The 25,809-nt window shown below is 40.5% G+C and overlaps 1 protein-coding gene across 1 annotated transcript in view; it reads left to right on the top strand.

Annotated features, from left to right (window-relative positions):
• Positions 1 to 25,809, top strand: part of ALK (ALK receptor tyrosine kinase) — a 291,809-nt gene that overhangs the window by 247,681 nt on the left and 18,319 nt on the right. The window contains exons 11-20 of the mRNA XM_085218861.1: positions 675 to 818; positions 10,498 to 10,660; positions 15,210 to 15,360; positions 17,383 to 17,514; positions 18,409 to 18,553; positions 19,491 to 19,673; positions 21,156 to 21,254; positions 21,937 to 22,089; positions 23,316 to 23,414; positions 25,167 to 25,353. Of these exons, the coding sequence (XP_085074987.1) occupies positions 675 to 818; positions 10,498 to 10,660; positions 15,210 to 15,360; positions 17,383 to 17,514; positions 18,409 to 18,553; positions 19,491 to 19,673; positions 21,156 to 21,254; positions 21,937 to 22,089; positions 23,316 to 23,414; positions 25,167 to 25,353 (1,456 nt within the window). The remainder of the gene's footprint in view (positions 1 to 674; positions 819 to 10,497; positions 10,661 to 15,209; positions 15,361 to 17,382; positions 17,515 to 18,408; positions 18,554 to 19,490; positions 19,674 to 21,155; positions 21,255 to 21,936; positions 22,090 to 23,315; positions 23,415 to 25,166; positions 25,354 to 25,809) is intronic.

Here is a 25,809-nt window from a genome sequence, read left to right as displayed (position 1 = left end):
CTCATGCATACTGAGATGCTTAAATTATAAATGTGTTTAATTATCTGACGCTCCATTCTTTGAAACAAAAACTGGCATGAGGATTGCTGCTCATAACACATGAAACTTCTGACTTGAGTTGAACAGTAGAACTTGACTACTTATTCATCTCCTAGGCTTGAAGCTACAACTTCTGTCATTTTCAGCGGGTTGAAAACCTCTAAGCCACTTCCTCATCCAACAGCAGTCAAAGTTTCATTTGCTTCGTGTTAGTTTGCACTGTCTGGGTTTGTGTGTATTTCCTTTTATGGAATTGTGCATAGAAATAATGCACCTCAGGTTCTGACATTCTAAAGAGATCTTAAAGTTAGGCTGTAATTGAGAAAGATGTACAACTTTTAACTGGTTGAAAGAAAAGCTTTCTAACAGCTGCTAAAGATTGTTTTGTACTTCTACATTGCGTCTTCATTCACTTGTTTTGTCCACCACCCATTCCTATTTATTTTTAATTTGTCACAGTTTCCATAACAGCAATTGAAAGTCAACCTGCCCATTCCTTTTAATGCTGGTATATCCTGTGACTACAGGCTCTAATTCCCAACAGAAAAGGTTCCAGCCCTTAATTTAGCTTGAGCTCTGGATTACATGCTGACTCAGCACAGTGATGAATCAGTCTGTGACTTCTTGTTTTCTAGTCAATGGAGAGAAGATACCTCGAAGTACTACTCCAGACTCAAGCAATTTGCTCACCAGTAGAAGAGGCCCGAATAATTTTGGATGGGAACAAAAACTTCTGGGAAATCTCCAACTCGGCACTGCCCCCATTTCTGGTCCAGCAGGTAATGGTCTGAACAGAGAATTATTTTCAGACAGCAGATTTCCAACAAGTGCAGTTTTCAGTTAAATGGAGCTAAAGGCAATATGACTTCCCCTTCCCCTCCTTTCTTTCCCCCCCCCCTTCCCCTCCCTAAGGCTTTCTTCAGAACTTTTCCTAAGTTTGTTCTAAACAAACAAAAAACCTAACTCTATACAAAGCAATTACCTTTAGCTGTTAAAACTGTAATTTTGCTTGCAAATTTGTGAGAAAAAAAAAAAAACTGCAAGACAGGTTTATTTGATCTCATGATTTAAAAATAGGAAGGAATCAAAGCAATTTAACTGAGTCTAGAATGTGGTAACTTGAACACTCATCTCTAATTAACATAGTCTTGATTTGAAATAACGTAACTACTCCCTTTTTTCTGTAATATCTTCATTCCCCATTTGAAGAAGTATAGTAAGGGACTTGATCTTAGAAACATCATTTTCAGCTAGTCAGAAATGACAGTCCTGTATACCTGGTTCTCTCCTGTTCCATGGTTCCCCTTTCCAGCTTAGCTGTGTCCCAAGGATTTGCTTCTTCCCTCTCTCATGCTTGCCCTCACATTCTCAATATCTGTGCTGTACACATGCATTTATATTTCAGTCTATTCCTTTTACCTCTTCCTTGACAGTTTTTCTTACTAATTCAATTCAAGTGGTCACAACCAACCTGGAGGTGCACCACAGACCTACCTGGAGAAGGGGGGCTGACCATGGAAATACAGGAAAGAAGCATTGGCTACAAGTGCCACCTTTAGCACTGTGTGCAGCTGTTTCTCCTCACACGGTGCTAAAGTTGACAATTACCTGACAATTTGAAATACCACTCTGCTTAAGTTAGAAAACAGAAGTATGGTTGGTACATGCCTACTTATGATGTAAGTAAGTAGGCATGAGTAAGTCCAGGAGTTTGTTCGTGCTGTCTCCTTCTCTCCCATTCCTTTATTTTAAAAAGACTACTTTAAATCTGTTCTATTCTACGTTATGTTTCACTTTGCTACCTGCAGTGTACTGTTGAAATGCATGCACTAGTGCTAAGTCAGTTCTGATACCAACAGCAGTCTAGCCAGTGTGATCAAAAGCTCCATACAGTCTTGCAAGCCTGACTGAAAAGCTGGACATATTAGCCCCAGCAGAGCAGCTGCTGGTACATGAACCAGCAAGTTCTGGTAAAGTGACCTCCAACAGTGGAAAATCTCTGCAGTGTCTGCCAAGGGTTGCATCAAGTGGAGTTTATTGATATTTTCTGTACTGTGTCATACAGCAAGAAAAATGCAGGAGCAAAGGATTAGGTAGGGAGAATGAGCCTTTATGAGAGGATACTGGGTTGTGTGGACCTGTGCATTAGGGTTCTTTCATGTTTGCCTAAATGATCTGAATTTACATGCTTGCCTACATAAGTTTGCAAACAATACTAAACTAGGAGCTGTTAAGGATAGAGGGGCCTTGCAGGGGGAGCTGGCTGATCAGTCACCAAACACAGGAAGTTTAACGAGAACAAATGACAGGTTCTGTACCTCTGGGACAAGGTAGTCTCTATAGTACTGAATCACCTTTTACCTTTACGTTCCCTGCTCCCTGCTCTCAGTAAACAGTGCAGATGCTTGTTTAGTCCCTGGGCTATGCATTTTACCCTGGTTTAATCTTGTTACTTTCTGCATCCTGTAATGCATTTAAGAAACCTCAGGCAGAGTCTGCCAAGGCCATTGCTTTCATGGCCTCATATTTACTATTGTGTGAGTGAAGCAACAGCATCATCACCACCCTGAAGTCCTGAAGACTGCACTGACCAATATAAGCTCAGCCAGAAGTAATTACAGCTAATGTGATCCTTGGCTCATATGGTGCTTCACCGGCTGTAATACTTCCTTCTTAAGAAATCATATTGAAACTAAGAAAAAAACTCTGTTTCTGTAGCTAAGGAGACAACAGAATAATAAAATGCCTTCCTCGAGTCTATGAGCCAGCTCAGCCTACACAGCTATGAGTACAGTCTGAAAGACAGGCACCGCTTCGGTTACCTGACCATATATCCAAATAAAGTCCATTGCTTTTAAGGGTAAGGGGCTGGATTTGCTCCTTTGTAATTGAGAACAACCTCTTATAGACATTGACTGTGCTAGAATATCCAATTTCGGCAGAAGAAATAAATTGTCATCACTGCCAATGTCACTGCCCCCGCTTTATTCTCTGGCCCTGTACTGAGTGAATTACTTCAGCCCTGCCATTGCTTGACATGGCTTGGCACGTCTCTGTGATCCATACACAGGAAGCCAGCAAAAGGTTTGAAGTATATAACACAGCCACACCGTAAAGTATCTTGAAGCTTCTGGAGATCTATTAACCACTGTCATTTATAAAGGACAGGCCAATGAATGTGTTGTGTGGGGAATAAGACCCTAAACTGCTACAATAGTGATGTTATTCTCTCAAGTTTCTTGATGATGACCAGAGCTAACACACAAAAAATCCATGTAAATCTGAATTTGCCCGTCAGTTGCAATGCAAGACAGACAGCCACAAGGCTGTGCACAGGTTTTCCTTTTCAATTATTTCATTAATGTGTCATTTACTAGAATACCAGCTTCTTGCAGAAAGATTGCAAGTGAAACTTGGTTCTGGAAGAAGCCTGCCAAAAAGTTACAAGAAAGGCTGCTTATACCAGAGTATTGAAGCAACCACATTTGTAACTAGAACTTTTGACTGAAATTTCAGATTAAATCTGCACAGAGGTTGTGCAGATGTAAAGCATGCTTACTTCAGCTTAGTTTTTAAATTTCTTCGCTATTAGTTTAAGTAAAACTGACAACTGCTCAAACCACAGCATCTCTCTACAGGGAGTTGAACAACCAATTAAAAAGCCAATTTAAATCAAACCAATGCAATTTCCTTTTATAGACAAGACGAGAGTATGGGAAATTCAGGCACAGAGAGATACAGAGAGCACTAATGAGGAATTCTAGGTAAACAAATGACTATCATGGATATGTGAGGGGAGAAAATAGGATTCTCAGTAGGCAAAAGGAGATAACAAGAATTGGAGCGCTCAAGCTTTAATTAAAGATTTCTGATGCTTCTGAGTAGGCCCAAAATGCCATGAGGATAGCCTCTCTTTTGATGTTTCAGCATCTCATCAGCCTGCTGACAACTTATTTGTGTCAGTGTACATGGTACCAAACTGTACCACGTACTGGTGGGTTATAAAATGAATGAAAAAATGTTAAGCTTTTTCCCCTCAAATCTTGCACTGTTTTGTGCCATCCGATCTGCTATTGTGAGACCATGGTTTCCTGCATGGAAGCTGTCACCACGTAGTCTTCTGGACTGGATTGCCATTTTCTTCAGCTCCGGTTTCTTCCCCACACACTTGGTGGTTGCAAAGACTTTGGGTTTTTTGCATCAGAGAGTGTCCTGTTGCAAGTACTTGCATAGTTGTTTCTCGGAAGAACTCTGAGTCACATTAGTTAATCAGATGAAGGAGCTGAAAGGAACAGCAAAGCGAGTATTAAGTAGAAGAAAATTACATTTGGTTGCTTTTTGTGCGCAATTATACTAACTGAACTGTTGGCGTAATGCAATAAAGGTATCTGCAGAATTGTATTTTTGTATTAAGCATCAATTAGCACAGTGAACAAATGGCTCAGTACCCTCCTCCTCAGCAAGAGGAGCATTCTGAATAGTGATAGAAAACGTTCAGAGATGGATGGATAGTGGGATCTCAGATGATGTAGGCATGAATTTCTTTATTGCAGTGTTTGCACTTCCTTTATCTAGAGGATAAAAAATAGCAAAGGTACAATACTGAGAACCAACACAGCTAAGTTAAATTGGAATTCCTGCTCTCTAGAATTAAACAAACCATTGAAATAAACAGATTTTAGGCCTAAAATTTAAAGCTTCCTTTATTCTTTAAAAACAACAGTTTAAACTGTGCAGAAACTGCTATAAATCTAAGGAAAGGTTTTGAAATAATTTTGCTGCCTCCTCCTGACCTGGTCTCTGTTATCCAACTTGCATTTCTATTACCTTTTGCAATACTAAATGAGAAAAAAAATCCGAAAAGTTACTAGTATCTCCCACTAAGCAGCCTTTATGGAAATTAATTTTATTCATGCTGCTTTGTTAGTTAATGCTTCCTGAATGTAGCAAGAAACAAACTGTTCTCATCATTGTTCGAAGCCAGCTCCTTGCCCTGTTATACTGACCACAGATAATTTCCTCAAAGGATGCCCTGATGGTGTTTCCTTTATCTAGATGGACATGTAAGAAAATTCTAATACAAGAACGAAGTTATGTGTATTTACTAGAAATGGCATTGAGTTGTGATCTGATATACATTCGTAATTACAGCAGCTCTTGTTGAGCTGAATAATATATCCAAGTCTTCTATTGCCTTCATCAATGGCAGCCAAATGTCACTGGTCTCCTGTTACAATCACAGAATGGCCTGGGTTGAAAAGGACCACAATGATCATCTAGTTTCAACCCCCTGCTATGAGCAGGGTTGCCAACCACCAGACCAGGCTGCCAGAGCCACATCCAGCCTGGCCTTGAGTCAGCTTCTGAATTCCTTTGTGGGTTGAATGTTTCAAAGGAGTTTGTGAATGCTTTTACAAATAGATGAAGGAAGTGTTCTGCTTGTCCATGGCATTGTGTTCATTCACAGCTGCCTTAGTGAAATGAAGTCCCTGAGGGACAATTAACAGAATCAATTGCTTCCATAATTTTAGCCACTGTGGTTTTTGTGCTCCTAAAGTGGTAGGCTTTATAACCCTTACTAACTCTTATTTTTATTAATTTAGTGGAAGTGAGATACCCTCTTGCCTGAATAGAGGTTGTGGCAATGTGTCCCTAATAGTGCCTACACGTAGTTATATTGCACTGATGCATTTTGCCATTGCCTTATTTTAGATTCCAAAAGATGCCCAGCACCATGGTGCTTAGTTTGTGATTTCCTCAAATCACAGGAAAACTTTGGTTTAGAACAAGTTGGACCTTGGTTCAAACCAGCTTAATTTAACAAATGCCATTTAATACATTTAGACCCTTGAGGTATAGCTAAAATGCCCGCGGCTGTTTTGTGATGTGGGGTTCATATGCTGTATGTGACAGTCAAATTGCTTTCTACGTTAGCACTACAAATGTGCTTTAGGCTTTGTGCCTCTGTTTTCTTTTCTTTGCTGTTTGTTGTTTTTTGCGGCAGCGCTGCCTTGGGCTGTGAGTTGTATCTGAGCCTCAAAATAATTAATCATTTCAAGTCTTGTGGGCTTTTGTTCTTTTTCCTTTGCTTGAGCCAGGCATCCGTCCCCTTTGCTGCAGCTGAAATCCAGCGCTGTTAATTGCTGTGCATCTTATGTACCCAGCCAAGCAGTGCAGAAATGAGAATTTTTGCTCTAAAGAAGAAAATAATTGTCAACATGTATAAATATATCAGTAAATCTAATTGGGAAGAAAAGTTGGGAAGAAGGATTTTATTTTTTTTATTTTTTTATTTTTTTAATCTATTTTAATAGGGGCTAAATGTCATTTCTTGCACAATATTTTTTTTCTGTGAACTTAGCAGTGTGTTGGGAAGCCTCCCAGGCAGCTTGAGGAGGGCAGGTGTGTGGGTGAGCAGGCAGCAGACCAAATAGTTCCCTGCCAAATTTTCCATGAAAGTGGGCATTCTATCAATATATAAATTATTCACTGAAATGTAATACCCCAATTCTGAATCTCGATTCATTTATTTTCTTCCACCTACACTAAGCAGGCATTTCCAGTTCTTAAATCCAGTTAGCATCTTACAACTGCCCATGGTAGGATCTATTAGGGACGTTGCGTTTGGCTTCCTGTTAATTTTCATCATGGGAATTCTCAGCTGTTTCTGGAAATCAGGCATCTGTATCTTGTATGAAGTCAGGCAAAATTCCAAAGCAGTGCCAGCAGTGCTCCCCATCATCCAGTGCAGATTGAAGAGGCAGTGCCATGCAGTATGCAATGGATCACAGTTGTATGCGAGTGGGGAAAAAAAGAAGTGCTTCTCCGCTGCCTGCTTAAGGAGTTTGGGATCAGGGCTGTTGCTTTAGTCTTTGGAGATGAAAATAATGCTTCAGATGGAATTAGGGAGAGCTGCTGTGCTGTGGCAGGCAGCAACATGTTGAAGTCTTGAGCTCAAGAGACATGCTGCAGTCGTTTTGAGAATCAAGAGAAAACCTATACATTACAGGGAATGAATGAATGGTTATTCTTGCTCTAAAAAAGAACAGCTATCCTTACTTCAAAAAGAAATGATGGGTTATCTAAGGTAGGGAGTACTCTGAATCTGTTTTAATGCCGATTTAAGATTTTCAGCTACTGTTGTTTCTGCAGATTGAGGATGAGATTTGTGAAACTTAAGAGAGAAGAGGAGGGGAAGTGAAAGCTTTTTCGTCTGTATCCAAAATTGTAATTGAGGCCTATCTGTGCTATTTATGTTGAAATGAGGGGCAACTTCTTCCCATGCTATTCTGTTCCATTGAATTCAGCAGCAAAGCTGTTAAATGTTGGAATGGCTTTTGGTATAAAAATAAAAGTGGAGATAAACAAGAGAAAAACTACTTTTTGCAGATCAGAGCAGTAGTGACAAATGAGGATATCATGCAATACCTGACTGTAGGCTTTTACTGAAACCTTTGTTCCCTGAAATCAGTTGCAGTCAGACATCACTTGGGCCAGGCTTCTTCCAACTGTGGTGTTTTTTTTGTTTTTTTTTTGTTTGTTTGTTTGTTTGTTTTTGTGGATATTACCACAGCTCTGCTGCTTCTGAAACATGTCTTCATTCCTGCCCACCATCTACATGAACTGAGCAGTTAGATATGTTTGCTTGCACAGAATGCAGCAAGTGCAGAACCAGGTAGGCTTTAGACCGCTTCTGAAATCTAAGATAACTCCTGTGCTCAGTCATCTCCAGGCTCCTTATGTCACACTTCCAGTCATAGTATATTGTTGGCTTTTTTTTTTTTTCTCCACACCTCTCATGCTCTGCTTTAAAAGTCAAATTCAGAGAGTTTAGATGCACATTCACTAATCTTAGATCACCAGCACGGTTTGGTCTTACCCTGATACTGCCTGTGCTCTGGAAGTGAGCATCTTACAGGCTATTGAAGAAGCAGAAAATACCAAATATTTTCAGTTCAAGATTTAGTGGCATGATGTTTACAGCAGGAGGGTATTTTTCTTCTGTTCTTTCCAGGGCATTGAGCTGGTTAAGGAAACAGAGGGTCATTACAAAGCATTTTGGAATAAGATGTAGTTCATTGATCCCCTGCCCATGGTACCCAGTGAGAGCCAAGAGCTGCCTCTTGCAGGTACAGCCATGCTGTGTGTTGCACGTGTGACAGTCTATAGGTACTTCTGCCATGTAAGCAGATAACTAAGGAGGGAAGTTTGTTTAAATGGAGTAAATTCTAAATGCAAAGCTTAACCATAGCAGCAGTATGCATATGCTGTGGTCTGTGTTAGGTTATATCCCTTTCCATTTTCCATATCATTCTCTCATCTTTTGGGTATATTGTCCTCTACAAGGTCACCTGCTGCTACCATTGGGAACATTTTTGATGTTTCACCAGAGACATCCAAATGGCTTCTTATTGTTCCAAGCAAAGACATTTACCTGTCTGCTTTACTAAACATATGTTTCAGTGCAGGTGGTTTAGCCCACTGGGATGCTGCAATGTTAAATTGCTGTGATAGCTGACAGAAGGTGTCTCATCTTCCATTTTGTGTGAAATTTCACTTTGTTTTTGATGATGGGTTTTTTCATTGTTTTTTTCTTTTTTTTTTCCCCAATAAAAATAATAAACGTAAGTAACTTCAGGTATAAGACTATAAGTATTTGCAGAATCAGAGCTACTGAAGCATTTTGCATAGGAACCTTTAGGCCCGCTTGCTTTCTTAGGTGCTTTCCCTTCTTGCCTGTTGTTCATGGAGGGAAGCATGCTGGTGTCCGAAGAGGAGAGGGGAATTATTCCATTTGCTATCTACTAATTTTAAGACTTTATATAGCTATCCATTGCTGAGGGATTTGAGAAAAAAGTAAAATAAGTCCATCTGTGTACAACAGTAGAAAAGTACCTAGAAGGTCCTTGGAGGGTGGTCTTGAGGACAGGTGATACAGATTTTGCAGTAAGACATAAGAGCTTATTCTCTCAGCAATGCTTAGATAGGGGAGCTTTCCTAAAGCAGTTTTGCATTACTTCAGGAGCTGCCAGGGCTCAGTTATAAAGGTTTTTCAGAAGTACCAGCCACTTTATTTCTTGCACTATTATCAAATTGTTTGATCCATTTCATGCATTGAAGAATGAATTTAGCCCATCTCCAGGATTAGTTTGTGAAAACTTGTGGTTGGCTTTACTACTGTGTTGCCTTTATTTCTGACAGGTGAGCTGCCACAGCAGCAATAATGGTAGAAGTGCTTGCCTTTCTTATCCAGACACTTGTTCATTATTAGTTCTGGACCAGGGCTGCTCAGAAAATAGTGTCAGGTGCCAAGAAGCAGAATCTAGCTAACGCTCTCACTTTCTGAGCTAGTTAGTTCTGAAAAAGCCTGCATATGTTGTATTGCACTACCCTTCGCCAGTGCTAGAAGGAGAATTGGCTGGCCCAGCATCATTTATAAAAATAATATTTTCTTTAGACATGTTTCAAGTCTTTTGCCTTTAACGGCAGTTTATTATACTGCCATGTTCTCTGTCAGTGGGATGAACTCCAATAATAGAGTTCATTGGATTGTGTGGATTTGCTTGTTAACAAATATGGATGATAAATCACACAATGTGCACCAAAAACTGCCCAGTCTATTTATTTTCCATCTAGAGGTTAGTTTTGATTACGTAGGCAATATTTCCTTATTTATGAGCCAATATGTTGAGGTGGGTATTATAAGAGCATTGTGATCTTGCAACATGCTGGCATCATGTATTCAAATTAAAATTCAGGTTTGTGAGGCACAAATCATCAAAGCCATGTTCTAGAAATCTATTTGTACTGAGCTGGTCTTTCCATCTGATGAAAAAGGCTGCAATAGATATGCATTGATTTACACCCAAAGATCTGAACTATAACATGAAGAGCTGTATGCTTGTTCTACAGACCAGTTAGGGGTTCTGCCTTCTGAAACTTAACTTGAATCTCATCTAAATCATTATTCAGTTTACTGTTATGTTGTACTCACTGAGATAATGTCGTATTTACAGGCTTTTATCTAATTAACAGCTACTTTCCCATACAAAATAGGTTCAATGATCAAATGTAAATATGAGCTGAAATGGCTAAAATGTACACTCTTGAAGTTGGGAGCATGCTGTTTAACAGCCTAACGAGCAAAGCCAGAGACTGAGTGGTCTGTGCTGCGTTTTACTTCTGTTCTACTCTGTTATCTTTACCTTTTTGAGCCTTAGAAAAAATAAAGCCGTACTCATGGTTGTAGCAGTTTTGAGAAGTTTTAGATGAGAAGCTGTCAAAGCTGTACAGTGTTATGAGTCATTTGAAAGAATTGTGGTGAATATTTGTTCTGGCTAAAACCTCAAGGGCCAAGTTCTTCTCTTGATACTGCAATAACAAAGAGTGGATGAAGAGCAGAGCAGCTATTTGATCTTTGCGTGCTCAGAGCATGGTTTGTCTACATTCTCATTTCAGATCACTGGCTGTTCACAACATGTGGTGCTAGTGGAGCCTATGGCCCCACACAGAGCCAATGCAATGATGCCTACAGGAACTCCAACCTCAGTGTGATTGTCGGAGCTGAGGGGATTCTCCAAGGTATTCAAATCTGGAGAGTACCAGCAACCAACACATACAGGTAAGGGAAACATCTGTTGCTCTCATAATATGAGTTTGTGTTAAAATTTCTCCAAGCTGTGGATACGTGCTTAGACGTGTATGTGTTGTATTCAGAAATTTAGGCAGATCTACTTCTCCTTGATTTTGTGATTTCCAGTCTTTCCAGTTTTAGATTTGTTGTCCAGCAGATGCTACTATTTGGTGAAATGGAGAAGAGAAAAAACAACTGTCCCGAGGCACATAAATATTCAGCCTAAATACTTTACAGGATGGGAGAACTTTATAAGTAACTGAAAACTGAGTATTTTGACCTCCCCGAGCCCAGGTCAATGCATCCTATATGCTACCAATTGAATTTTGGGATCAGATTCAGTTTTTCTCACTCTTCATCTGATATAGGAGGTACAACTTTGTCAGCTTTTCTTACAGGACAGATTGCATCAGCCTCTGCCCTGTTTTGGAACTAGATATAGTAGGTTGAGTCTCTATGCCTATCAGCACTGTAGAATTGATTTTGGAAGCCAGCCACCTAAGTGTTAGGCTTTGACATGAGAGTTAAAATGCTTAAATCCCCCTACAGAGTTGTCCTTAAAGGGAGATGATCAGGTACAATTTAATGCAACTTAAGCTGATTTTTACCACTTTTCCTATTTTTGCTCCTACTGGGAGAAAAGGTGCAAAGGTTAGCCCACTGTATCTCAATAGTAACATCAAGCCATAACATGCACCACTTTGTCTCAATGAATCAATGATTATCTAGTGTATTTTTAATGCAGCATTCCCTATTAAAACTAATGATAGTGTCATGGATTTTGAAGCAGAAAATTCTAGTGTAGTCTTTGGACAAATTTCAATTAAAACTTACTGGCACATTCTCTGTTGTTGTTGGGGGTTTTTTTGTTGGTTTTTTTTTTTTTAGTCTTATTTAAAAAATATGTATATTGGGGGTAGATACCAGTCTATAACAGAAGTCTGCTGCAAAGCAGTTATGAGAAACTGGCTAGGTTAGGCAATGCTCAAGTTCTGCCAGTGTGCCTATTACCAGAAGGATTGATGATAATGAAGAAAGCATTCACGGTATTTTACTCAACTATCAAAAATGAGTTGCCTGAGGTGAAGAGAATTTTTCAGGACCAGCATTCAGTAAATAAAGATATAAAGTACAGCCCAAAAGAGAAGAGGCAATAAACTTACAGTATTGTCATTTCTTTAATATTGGAGGCCAAGAAAGAGCCAAAATTTTAGTGCAATTGTAGGCTGATTTTTGCTACACAATACAAACCACGGGTGAAATGAGGCTCCTGCAGGAAGGACGTAAATATTTAAGGTCCTATAAATGACCTAACAGGCTTTTAGTTCAGTATAGATAACAAATGGCTAATATCATTAACTAGATGACATTCTCTTCTGTGCTTCCTAAGGCTGCTGTAGAGAATTCACAGCCTGAGGAAAGGAAACAGCAACTGTGGACCTAAATTATCTTGACATATTCCTGATTCGGAGCTGCTGGAGGAGCAGGAGGGACCCCCATAGCATAGCACAGCTCTAGGAAAACATCAAGTTGCAATATCAGCAGTAGGCTTTCCAGATTCTAAATCCACAGCCTATATTTAGCTTTCCCTTGCAGGCCTACTGCACCGCGAATCCTGCAGGTCCATCTGATACCCATCTCCAATTTATCTGACCCAGAGATAAAATCCTCCAGCTGGCTGTTGGGCTGTTTAGAAAGCTGGTATGGTTCATCAGTGCATCTTGCACTGTGTAATGCAGCACAGTGAGTTACATACCTAGTAATTGAATAAGCTGAATATAGATCATGTGAACACAAGGCAAAATATGCTTTACTAACTCTCAGAGATAGAAGGCTTAACTTTTCACTGAACTCTGCTAACGTAAGCTTACCCCACTATCTGTGAAGGCCTGGGTAGGCTGCCACACACTGTACATTGCTTCATTTGAAGATTGCATTCTTATATACTCCAGTGCTGTTGCAGACGAAATAAGCTGGTTCAATCCATGAGGTGAGCATTGTATAATAATAATAATAAAGTTAGGCAGTATAAAAGAATATTTTTTCTTTCTAGCTTGTCTTCAAAGCATTCAGAAGACTTTGTCATCCCACATCTATGCCTATGACCAACTATGAAAGAAGCAAGCTGTAACAAATTACATTACCATCCATTAACCAAATTCATTCATTTTTTAAAGCAAGAACCTTTAGTCCTTTTTTCTGTATGACCATTTGATGTCACTTCTACAATTCTCTTTTTTCTTGTCCCTTCTTGTAACGTAAAACAAAAACACAAGGCTGTGCTTGTACTGTCAGCGCCCTTTGCACATGCTGCTCCTTCCTGAAGTTTTTAGGAAGGTATGCTGTGTTTTGCTAATGTCTTCTCAGGTAGTGTGACTTTCTTCAAGGCCAGTATGGATTTAAGTGTATCCCTCCCATTAAAAAGTCTTGCCTAAGGAAAGGGATCCTGCTCTAACTTGAAGTCAAGATAGCCCATCTCTTTAAATAGCAATACACATTTTAAATATGGAATGACTATCTCCCAAACCTGCCATTTATTATTTGTTTGCAGCCCTTGAATGAGGCAGAAATGGGTTTTCTCGAATTTTGTGATATCATTGCTTATATGCAAAATCTGTTTATGCACAGAAAAATATGGCCCTAATTGCAGCCAATTAGCTGTGCCAGCTTGCTGTGCCTGACAGCGCACTTCATTAAGCATTCCAAAATTCTACAGTAAATTTAGCTCAGTCTTCAGGTTCATGCAGTGTCTGCTCAGGGGAGCCCAGTACTGTGTGTTTATCACTTTTTCTGCTGGCTCCAGTGCAGCCTTACTGAGAAATGATTGCTTTGGTTACCGAGAGTGGCATGAACATAGTCGTGTCACGTTGCAAGGATCTAATCTGCTTTATGAGGCACTTGATGCTCCATGTTTGCTATGACATCAAAATTGCTCCAGGCTGGCTGCCTCGTAGTAGTGTCACAAGGTGAGATCCTCTCAGGGCAAGAGCTAGCTGAAAGTGAGCTGGTTGTTCCCTGAGGGAGGAAGCTGCCCGCCTGACCTGGTCAGGGTGCTCATACACACTGAGCTCTGCTGGTTTGTTTTGCTTTCAGCCTGCAGGACTGTGCAAGGCAAAGACCCATCATACGCTAAAGGATAGGAGTTAAGGACAGCATCTTTACTGGAATAGGTAGGAAGACTGGGAAAAAATTTGTATTTTCAGCCTTGCATCACTGTTTACACACTCAGGTTGAATTTTACTCTCACAGAAATAGCTGCACAGCTATGGAAGTCACTGGAAAATCACCTACTTATTTCAGATCTAAACTGAGCTAGCTTGGTTTGCCACCATTCACTTGCTGATGAAGTCAAGTGACTATGTCTTTTGTTGCAGCAGAAATGCATTTCATGGTATTTATGACATGCTTTGCAGTCTCATGGTAAAAACTGCTTCAAATATGTGAGACGTTTATGTACATAGAAAAGGAGGGGGAGGATTTGAGCAGTCCAATTTTTGAGTATATCAACAATAGTAAGGACTTTTGAATCTTGACTGCTTGGAATAAAAGTCCCAGAGCCTTACCTGAGACCGCAGCAGCCTCTGCGTGCAAACCAGCTGCTCCTGGCTGGAGACAGTGTGATATTCATGGTGACTGTGAGGTAAGCCAGGAGGCTTTTGCCTTCCCTGTTTACTGCCAGTAGTGTGCCCATTTACTGTTTTTCATTCTGTTCCTGGAAATTTGAGAACTGTTTCCCATCTGGTCTACTGTACTGGTACCGGTGACAGTCTGCTTTCTCAAATTTCCCCATCAATATTGTGCGTAACGTTCTATTTAGGCATATGTGCTGTACTCATTAGTTCTACTGCTTCTGATCTTTCCAGCGCTCACTGCAAACCTCTCAAGGGCATGCCTTCTGGGAAACAAGATATGTTACATATACTAAAATTTGAAACTACAGGGACTTGTGCAGTGTGTCCTCAGCAGTGTGAAAGAAGCTGTTTTGTAGCTACTCAAGTTCATAGACTCACATAGAACAGAAGACCTCAGTCTTCAAGCTTTGACTTTATATGTACTTAGAGTTGTCAGGTCTTTGGGGCCAGGCTCTGTGATGCTGTATACAGTTCAGGTGTGCAAAGTACTCAGTGCCCATAAGTCGTTGATATTATCTTCCACTTGTCTGGAACAACTCAGGTGCCACGTTTGTATGGGAACTGCTGAGTCACAGCCTGAACCTCTGATTGATCACCTGAGGTGAGCAGTGAGTCAGTCAGCCACGGGAACACAGGTGAAGGCAATTCTCCTGTACTACCAGCAGGGGTGGAGCCTGGCTGCACTTCTCCTAGATCCCATCTAAGACCTGACTGCCAGTAGGGAAGGATCTCTTCTAGAGATCCCTCCTCTGAGTTTTGCAGCGAGCCCAGGACATGGATAAGCATTCTATCTATTCTCTTTTTGTTATTATAATCTGCTTAGCCAAACTCTCTAGTTTATTTCATAATTATAACATCTTTATATTCATTATTATACACATGTTCTTGTGTTCTTTTTCCTTTAGCATCTCAGGTTATGGAGCTGCTGGTGGGAAAGGAGGGAAGAACACTATGGTGAGATCCCATGGCGTGTCTGTACTGGGAATTTTTGACCTCCAGAAGGATGATACGTTGTATATCTTGGTGGGACAGCAAGGAGAAGATGCTTGCCCTAGTGTAAGAGATTGTCCTTTTTGCTTTGCCGTAATACTTACAAATTGGAGGAATTTTCTCTGTTTACAGAGAAAATCATTATCAGTGAGAAATCTGGGTTTATTAGTTTCAAGGGATATGTGCAATTTTACTGAGAGGGTTTGAATATCCAAAGATAAAGTGCCATATCAATAGGCTCACTCCTTCAACATTCCAGCCCCACTGATAATACTACAAGCTGCTGATTAATCTGTATATCTCAGAGCACCTGTGTGGGTTTGCAGAGGGAGAAGTCAACCCTGCCTTCCTTTCCTCTGACTGCAAAGAGCTCTGGCTTTGCTCTGCTGTTCAGTCCAACCCTACAGCTGGCACAATACTCTGCAATGGGAGATGCCCACCTCACAGTGCCTGTTTGTTTATTTTCTGTGTGGGACTGGGAGACACAAATGAATTCCTGCTGAGACAGCTCTGATTTTTGTGGTACTAGCTAAACATTGCTGCAAATATCTAGATGGAAAGGAGCAACTTCTGCCATTTGCAGTAGTCTGTTAATCTTTTAGTATTCTTTGGAGGATTTGGGATTAAGAGATTGTTATGAATGGAACTAAGCCTTATCTGCTGAAATTTCACCTACAGATTTGAGGTGGGCATTTAAATGCTGAGCGTTTCTCAACTTTTAGATGGCTGGCATTCAGGAAGTGAAAGTTTGACCGTCTGTTAGAGCAGAGAAGGTTTGAAAGATGCAGACAAGAAAGTGGGGTTTTCGAGGCCATGTGCTGAAATAAATAATGTTAAACCTGGAATTACACACATCTACAAACAAACCATAAATATGAAGCCTCTTTGAAATAAGAAGTGCCCTAACTCAAACTTCCATCTAACATCTATAACTAGGACATTCCAGCTCAGTGTAATATATGGAGTCATTAGATTTCAGGTCTCTGTAATCTCACTGAGAATTTATTGAGTGCTAATGTAATTCTTTCATTGAAGCAGAGAGACTGTATTGACTTGTAGAAGGGACCTTTACTAGATTGGATTGTAATCAGTTATGTCTTCGCTATGAAGGATTTTTTTTTTTTTTTTTAATTCAGTTGTAATCTAGTGGCCCCTCTGAGTCATTGACTTTGTCATCATATTAATCATCCCCACTCAAGTTCTGGTCAATTAAGGAAAGGGTAAAGGAGAGGGTCGTTTTGCTCCACAGACAAGTCCACAAACTCTAAGTAGATGACATTCATTTTTTGGCACACTGTTTTCTGGTCAACAGAATAGTTTGTAACTTAAGGAAGATGCTTTTATCAGGTCTCTCTTCCAAAAGAAAATACATACGTGAAAGTAGATAGAAACATAACAGTTCTACTGTACAACTGTTTGTGCATTTTTTCCTTAAAATGTCATTAGCTTAGTGAGTATAGTGTACACAACAAGATAGGGTTACTCAGGTGAAACTTATAAAACAAAATAAATCACAAGCTCTCTTCTTGTTTACAAAAACTCAAAGCAAAACCCATCTTTCCATGCACTTAATGCTCCAATTTAAAACCAAAGCAGGAATTATTGTTCTGTTTTGTTTTTAGATTGTAGTCCAGAAGCACTTAGAAACAATGGCTTAATGTTGTGTTTGAAATAAGTCAGTGAATTGATTGATTTGCCTGATGTGGAAGGTTCGTTATGTTTGGTTCTAAATGGTGGAGGGAAAAAAAAAATGCTACGTGGGAATTGTGGGGGTTTTCTAATTAAGTATTTTCTTTAATGTTGTATCAACATTGCAGTTGAAGGTGGGATAGCACTTGTTTTCATAGGCTTTGAACATCCTAGCTCTGGTAATTGTAATATTAGTGCTGCTGGATTAATCTACACTGAGCTCATTGCTACTGTGCGTGCTATGACTATTTAGGTTAGCTCTGGTACACGTGTGAGCCTCCAATACACTTTAGCTCTTGACAGATACGGTTTGAGAGGGTTGAGGGACCATACAGTTTGTGTATATGCTAGAACTTAGAAATTTATTTTCAGAATTCAACCCTGCTCTTCTGTTTGCAGACTAATGACGTTATACAGAAAGTCTGCATTGGAGAGAACAATGTGATTGAAGAGGAGATACGTGTGAACAGAAGTGTCAATGAATGGGCAGGAGGAGGTGGAGGCGGGGGAGGTGCAACTTATATATTTAAGGTATGGAAACATAGTCTTTGTGCACCTTCAGCATGAATACATACTGCCACTTGCCTCCAGTATCACAGCCTGAAATAGCTATTTTATACACCCATGAGAAAGGGGCCACAAAGAGCTCTGGGCATCCTTCGTTTCCACGTGATAGAGAGGTACAGAGCAGAGATGGCTTTTCACATGTTTTAGAATGGCTTCACGGTATCACCGTGCTTGCTTTAGTGGTTTGGAATTGGCTTTGCAACAGTTGGAAACAGATTTTTTTTTTTTTTTCAATGCAAACTAAGATTCTGAAGCATAATACCTACAGCAAAGGGCAACTTCCTTTTTATTCAAATATGTCATTGTAGAACATGAGACTTCAGCTAGATATTTAACTTCCATGAAGTAATAACAAGAAAAGCTGAAGATAGCCTGTATGTTTTGTATGGGCAACTCTACAGCTAGAAGCCACTGATCTGTACTGTTGTGCATTGTCTGAGATGATACTCTTTCCAAACACCAGTTTCACCCTGGTGAATAATATGTTTGAACAGTCTGACTTCTACATAATTTTACATAACTCTGCATGTTCGGACAGTTTCCAGTATAGTAGTCTTTTACAAATGCAGACATTATGTTGCACTGTGTAGGGCATTACACCTTAGCTGTTTTGCTTGATGAAGCTTATAACATAACGTTACATGATTTATAATTCACAGAGCTGCCAATTGCCTCTGTTCCCTGTAGATTTGGTAGAACTAGTGCTATTCATTAATCTTTTGATGTTGGTGCTTAAGTAATGCTGTGGTAACTTACAGTGTTCAGCAGTCCTAAATGCCTGCTTAGTGCAACATGTGGTTGAACTTCCATTTGTATGTGTGACTCAGTCTGAATACTGCCTTTACTTCTGAACTTAAGATGGAGAATGGAGAACCAGTCCCCTTGATAATTGCAGCAGGAGGTGGTGGCAGGGCCTACAGAGCCAAAACAGACACATTTCATCCAGAAAGGCTGGAGAATGATTCCTCTGTTCCAGGGCTGAATGGAAATTCAGGAGCTGCAGGTAAGAAAAAAATTCTTTTTAAGAAAACCGTTGTGAATATTTGATTTTTCCCAGATTCTGTGGAGGTGAAGTGAAACTTCTGAAAACATTCAGGGGAGCATGGAAATACAACAGATATGTGTAGGATGTATCCACAGTGCAGGATACTTGGCCTATATAAGGATATCAGAAATGGTGGAGTGCTGGTAAAATAGTGTTGGACCTCTGATAAGCGAAGTTTGTTATTTTGATCATGGAATTCATAGAATCATAGAATTGCTGAGGTTGAAAAAGACCTTAAAGATCATCAAGTCCAACCACAATCTAATCATGCTACCCTAACTCTAACAACCCTCTGATAAATCATGATTGTGGAGGGAGTTTGCTATGATAATAAGACCATACAGCTCTTTGCACTATTTTAGACATACTCATAGTTTCTTTGGCTTATGTAGAAGGAGAATAATTGTGTGCTGGCTAGGAGTCTCTGTGAAGAGACCTTGTATTGAGCAATCTACAAAGCTGAAAGTGAGTCACAGGTGACTATGTTGTATTTAGAGCAGAGTGGGACATGTTTTTGCATCCCTTCCACTGAATTCCTTTTGTTCCACATTAGAAACAACATTCTATTTTATGCAAAGAGGAAGAGAATGCTCTGTAAGCTTAGAAGCAAGTAGTTGGAGAGTAGGTAGGGATATCTTTTGACATTTTCCATTGGAAATACTAGTCCTCATATGATAGGTGAAAAGAAGTGCAGATGATTAACATGATCAAAGCCCTAATGTAAGGTCATTGTGGGACTGTGTAGAAAGGACATCTCTTCTAACCACAGAATGAAATTTGTACTTTCAGCTGAGATGCTTTGAACGAGCGTTCATTCAGTGGATCCCTGTGGTGTGTTTGTTTTTTACAAATAAAATAACCTTTGCGCATGCTTTTTCTCTTCTGTTGACCACAGGTGGTGGAGGTGGCTGGAATGATAACACTTCCTTCCTGTGGTCAGGAAAATCCTTGCTGGAAGGTGCTACTGGAGGAAGATCCTGCCCCCAGGCCATGAAGAAGTGGGGGTGGGAGACAAGAGGGGGTTTCGGAGGGGGTGGAGGGGGGTGCTCCTCAGGTGGAGGAGGCGGAGGATATATAGGTAAAGTGGCTTCGTGTTCAAGGTGTCCCTTCCCCTCCTTTAGTGCTAATGGTCAGCAAAAGGCTGATAGATAATTCTCCTGTAGCTAGCATATTTGACTGTTACATAATAGTATGTCTGTGTGTTGCCTTTTTAGCACTAGATGAACGTATGGCATTTAGTCTTAGAGCATAGCCAGATGTCAGTCCTTCAGCTTTAATCTTGGCTTTGCAGTCTGGAAAATATGCCGTCAAGATCCTTCTGTGATTCTTGAGCCATTCATTTTGGGGTTATAATGCTGAAGAAGCAGGAGCCGTAGGCTGTGTGCTCCACTGCCAGCTCCAGTATTTTGAGTACTTTGGTCCTGGAGACTGGATGCCAGATTTTATGCTGGGTGAAGGGTGCAGCTGCTTCCACCCTGCCCTGCTATGGGAAGGCCTCAGTCCTACACAGGTGGTCTCTGGGGGCAGAGCGGCTCCACGGTTCCTGTGCTCAGGCTGCCAGCCAGGGCCCCTCTTAATAATGATGGTGGTGTTGACTTCAGGCAACAAGGAACTAATTTCATGTGGGACTCAGGACAGCTGTCAGATGGCATTATGTTGATTATAACTGGTGTTGACCAGATTCAAGATCTCTACTAATCCTTAATCTCCTGGGCCTCATAGTTTCTTCAGCCATCTGCACTGTGGTGGACTCTTTAACCCCTGGTTCTCCACAGCTTAAATCAAGTCCATGATACTTGAAATTCTGAGAGGAAGTAATGAGTCTAAATAAGTGCATGTTTTGTACCAATGTTTCTGTGTAATGCTTCTTTTCCCAACAGAATGCCTCACATGATATAATTTTGCTTTGTACTGAAGATGATTAAAGAAGAAAAGCCATTTTTGTGGGGGGTGGTGGGGATCTTTGCATGCTTGTACGAAATACATGGACTGTACTATGCTTCTGACTTGTTCCATGGATTGCTCATACTTTGCTCCTAGTATGTTTTATGTGCCCAAACACAAATGAGCAATTGAAGAGCAAATTCCTCCAGTCCCCATTCCTGGTGGACCACCCTGTTTTCAGGGTGCAAAGGAGAAGAGGGATTATCAGCTCACTCATTTCCCTCTGCTGACACATACCTCGATCAGCAAGGATACTGAACTGAGCACTGGTGTTTTCCAGTCTCTTGGCCACATTGATACAGAAAAGGGCTTATGTGTTTTCACAGCATCCAAATGGTTAAAGATGAAATACATACCTTAGTTTGCAATAGCTTGCCTAAAACAGACCTAGGACTGTAATAATCTGCTTCTATAAATTGAAGTTCTAGACCTGAAAGACCAGTGTTTCATACCACAACTCACTAGGCAATCCCTATATTTTAAATATTTCGATGTATTCTCTTTTCTCATTTGGATGTCTCCCTAAATACACTGAAGCCACGCATGTTGCAATGATTATCTGTATTTTAGTGCTAACGAGCCTCGGTCTGTTAAGGTAACTTCTGGTTTGACATAGGTGGCAATGCTGCAGAGGACAATGATCCAGAGATGGATGGGGAGGATGGTGTGTCCTTTATTAACCCGATTGGTACTTTATACACTCCAGCACTTAAAGGTACTCATGTTGGTCTGCAGTCTCCTCTAGTGGGTTTCTTTCATGTTAAGACTAGTTTGCATCTGTAAGACCCTTCAGAAAGCTTTGGATACATTTTATTGTCATTCTAAACAACAGGGAGAAAGACTGCTTAGCCAATCCAGTTGAGCATAAACGCTCCCCAGAAATACTGCCACTCCGGCTATCTCTAGGCCTGTGTATGCCCAGATGTCACTGGGTGTTTTCATTGTGTTTAGAAAATATGGGAATATCTATGTGGGGGAGGGGGGAGGGGGGAAGTTTGCTTAGGAACAGCCAGAAATGTTTTCAAATGCAAATGGACTCCGACCTGTTAGATTCAGCCAAAAAAATTTGAAAATACTGCATTGTTTGATCTCAGAAAGAGTAAAGGCTAAGAGAAGAGTGAGTCTCACTGCCTGCTGGAAGATCGGGTTTGCTACCCTGGTTGAACTGCCTACTGAGAGCCAGAGCACTTCAGCTGGTTAATGTAGCTGGACATTATTTTCCATGTGAGAAAAGGACAGCAGCATGGAAGGTGGAGAGAATACAGTTTCTTAGATGGGGCTGCCTCTGCCACAGCTAGCAACTGAGACCACAATGCCTCCCTTTCTGTCAGTGCCCGAGGGAATGATATGAATGATCTTTCCAGTATTTAACATTGCTTCTTTCATCCATTCCCTAGTGACAGAGGGGCATGGAGAGGTGGATATTAGGCTGCACCTTAACTGCAGTCACTGTGAGATGGACGAGTGCCGTGTTGATCTTGAGACTCAAAAAGTCATTTGCTTTTGTGAGCCAGGCACAGACTTGGCTGAGGATGGTGTGTCTTGCATAGGTAAGTAGATGGTAGGCTGGTAACGTAACAGAGAAAACACACGGTCAAAATCTGTTGTTTGGACTGTAAAGCATCTGGAAATCTTATCTTGTCTCTCTTAAAAATGGCTTCTGTTGTATGTTATCTATCTTCTTTTCTGCTGGTATTGGCTGTACAGTTATTTTGCTAGAACACGCACATCTCAGTGCAGAGGTATGGTGCAAAGAGCAGCATCTCTGGTTTGCTTTATAGTATATCAATGACATACTGGGCACTGAGCATTGTGAGCCAAATCTTATCCACAAGAGGCAAAGGGCAGCAGATGTGGTTACAATAATGGTCACATTTTGCTTTGAAATCATGAAAGTTTTCTCAGAAAAGGAGTTTGTCTACTAAGTTTCCAGGTTATTTCTCTGAAGAACCCCGAGGCAATGTACAAGTGAAGGGGAGTGCAATTGCTGTGATTTGGACACAAGGTGTATGTGCAGGATCTGTAAAAAATTCTGCATGAGAGGTCTCTGAGGAAATCAAAAGACAGTACCTATACTTGCCTTACTAAAGAAACCGAATGCTTAGAAATCCATTACAAGGTTTTATTTCATATTCTTGCCCAGCAGTATAGCAAGTGACTCCAGGCTTTTGGGATCCTGCTCTCAGCTTTGTCACTGACATGAAAAAATGGTTCTGTATTTTTTCCACAGGCACCTGTAAAGTGAGTAAAAGCACGGTCATTTTGCAGGGTGAAGTAAACCTTAATAGACGGTCATTGAGTGGCTTGTGATCCAAGCGAGGGTGCAGCTAGGGAATACTTTGTAGTGCATATGTTATCAGTTTTGTGTGCCTGGACTAGATGTGTTTAGGAGATGATATATTGCAGTCCTCCTTCTGCTCTGATTTGGCATTGATAGCAGCACTCTAGACTAGGCTATTTAATGTTCTTTCCATCTCCCCAGCCTCCTACCCCCAGCTTTTATGGTCTTGTTTTCATATACAGGGAGTGCACATGTTAATTCCTTGATAGCAAACCATCTGTTTTAATGGCTTGGTATTAATTGAGGAAAGTAAAACAATGAGATATTTGAGTTCATCGATCCTGAGATCATCTATTGGGTCAGATGTTGCTCCTATGCTATAAGAGCAGCAGATAAGTAAGTGGAAGGAGGAGCAGAAAAATCTAGCTGCAAAAAAAAAAAAGTGTCTGAAGATTGTGTCAAATGTAATTCCTTTTCCTCTTGTCTCTGTTGCAGCTGAGCCAACAGTTCATCTCCCTCTCTCCTTGGTTTTGTCAGTAGTGACCTCAGCATTGGTTGCTGCCTTAATTTTGGCTTTTTCAGGAATCATGATAGGTGAGTGTTTCTCTGCAAATATTTTTATGTGATGGCTGGATCTGAGCCAAGAATAATCGGACCCTGGGAGATGCAGTTTTTAGTTGCTGCTGTAATGAATGGTACCTTCCCACACACACTCTTTAACTTGGGATTTCTGTAGTTGTTTCTAACCACATTGACCAATTTGAGGAGTTTCAGTTACTGAGTGCATATTTAAAGAGATCTTATTGTTTGTGCTGTGGTGTAAAGTTGCCAGAACAGAGCTGTCACTGTTTTTGTGAGAGCTGCTGGTGCTTACTATCTAAAAGCAGACCTCTTTATTTGTGTGCCTGTATACAGATTTAGCTCCTTAATGTATGACATTTAAACTTGAAATTCTCACAAAGTTCTCATTATACAGCCTGCTGATTTGTAGAGTGTGGATGTTCTTGGCATCTTTATTTGAAATTCAAAAAGGTATTTTTTCACCCTTTCATTTTCTTATTTTAAACAATGCTTTTCTTGCATTCGGTTGCAAGCAGAACAGATCTGAATCAGGGAAAATCAGCCAGTGATTCAAACCACAGCTCTGCCACCTTTCTTTGTCCGCACTGTGTAGAATTGAGAGGAGGGAGTGACGTACCCAGAGTAACAAATGGCAACTGGTAAATTAGATTTGCACAGCTGTTTCAATTTTAAGAGTTTTGGGAATTATCAGTTGCACACATATGGGCCTAGATACGTGCTTCCTGGCCTGGCAGTGCCCCTTTAAAAATTACTAATTATATCTCAGAGTGTGGAAGAATAATCCGCTCTCTGTCCAACCAGACTATCATTTTCATCTCAGCAAAGAGCAGCAATTTTAAAAAGATCAAAGCAAAAGCAATGAGGAGGAAAATGGAGGACAGGGAGGGCTTGTGGATAGGTCGTTACATCCATCTGCCTTTGCCAGTGAGTGTTTATGCCTTAAATTCTTCCTCTGAGGAACATCTGTTGGAGTGGATGCAGTAGTTGTTACAGTCATAATGTTTGGGCCCAGTTCAGCTCCCATAGAAATCAAGGTAAAGGTGATACTGATTTAATCTGTACAAGATGGGGCATCTTGCTTTGAAAAAAGTACATGCAATATCAATTACTATTCCAAGGAATATCCACAGGATGTCTTTTTTCAAGGTGCGATTTCCAGTGAGATTTCAAAGGTACCAGTGAAGAGGTTCAAGAGCTATAAAACTACTATAAGCTGATTTCAAATTTAGTCCAACTCTGTTGTTTAGAAACAGGAAGACTTGCAAACTAGATTTATTTTACGTACAATGTTTTATTCTGAAGTAAAAGTTTAGTCTGTCTGTTTGGAACAATGTAATGCAATAATTTATTTCAGACTCTTAGTCACTTTTCTATGATTTAGGAAAGTTGACTGTAGCCAGACTCCCTCAGGTTTAAATCTGGATTCATAATCGGAAAGTCCAGCTAAACTAAACAGGGCAAAACAAAAACCTTAGGTTTGTGAAATCGGAGACTTCTGCAAGTGAAATTCATTTTGCTTTTTCCAAGCAGTTAATGAGCAAACTGGATTCTTCATAAGGTACATAAGTCAGAGGTTCCTGGATAACTTCAGATTCCATTTTCTATCTGTAATTACTTGATGTGCAGAAATATGACAGTATCACTGTCTGTTTTCATTCACTGGAATTTGACCATGCATCTAATTCCAATGAGATATACTGCACAGCTGCCCTCGTCTCCCAGAGGCAAGCTGCATCACTGGTTTACCATGTTCTCTGTATTTAGTGTATCGTCGGAAGCACCAGGAGCTACAAGCCATGCAAATGGAGTTACAGAGCCCAGAATATAAGCTGAGCAAGCTGCGTACCTCCACTATTATGACAGACTACAATCCCAACTACTGCTTTGCAGGAAAGACCACATCCATTAGTGACCTCAAAGAGGTGCCTCGCAAAAACATCTCCCTCATCCGGTAAATTCATCTTTGCCTTCTCCCTGATCCACATTAATGTGGCATCACTCCACTACCACATAGCTTTATACAGAAATCCCAAGATGAATCAGGAGAGCTTGGAAGACATAGATGCTGATAAAGCTGTGCATGCAGTCTGCAGTGCCCTGTAGCTTTAATGCATTGTTACCACATTTCCTCCTTGCCTGTGTATCTTGCTGGACTGCATCTAGAAGTTTCTAGTGTATCCTGTGCTGCTGCTGCCTTTGTTACTTGGGCTCTGAAAGGACATCTGAAGTGTGGCAAGCTGCAGAGAGCAGAGGATGCAGCTGGGAATTGATAGGGGCAGGGATGTTGGGCTTTCAAACAGGAAAGTGAATTATGAGCAGTAGACTTGTAATCTGTAAGAAGTTGGTCAGGCACAGCAGAGCCGATACCTACAAAATGTTATTAAAGAAGTGGTTGTGTTACTACAGG

Source organism: Meleagris gallopavo, chromosome 2, assembly GCF_905368555.1.
Source record: "Meleagris gallopavo chromosome 2, MGAL_WU_HG_1.1, whole genome shotgun sequence".
In the NCBI taxonomy this organism is placed as follows: Eukaryota; Metazoa; Chordata; class Aves; order Galliformes; family Phasianidae; genus Meleagris; species Meleagris gallopavo.
Note: the sequence above shows the minus strand (reverse complement) of the source record. Positions and strands in the feature narration are given on the sequence as shown.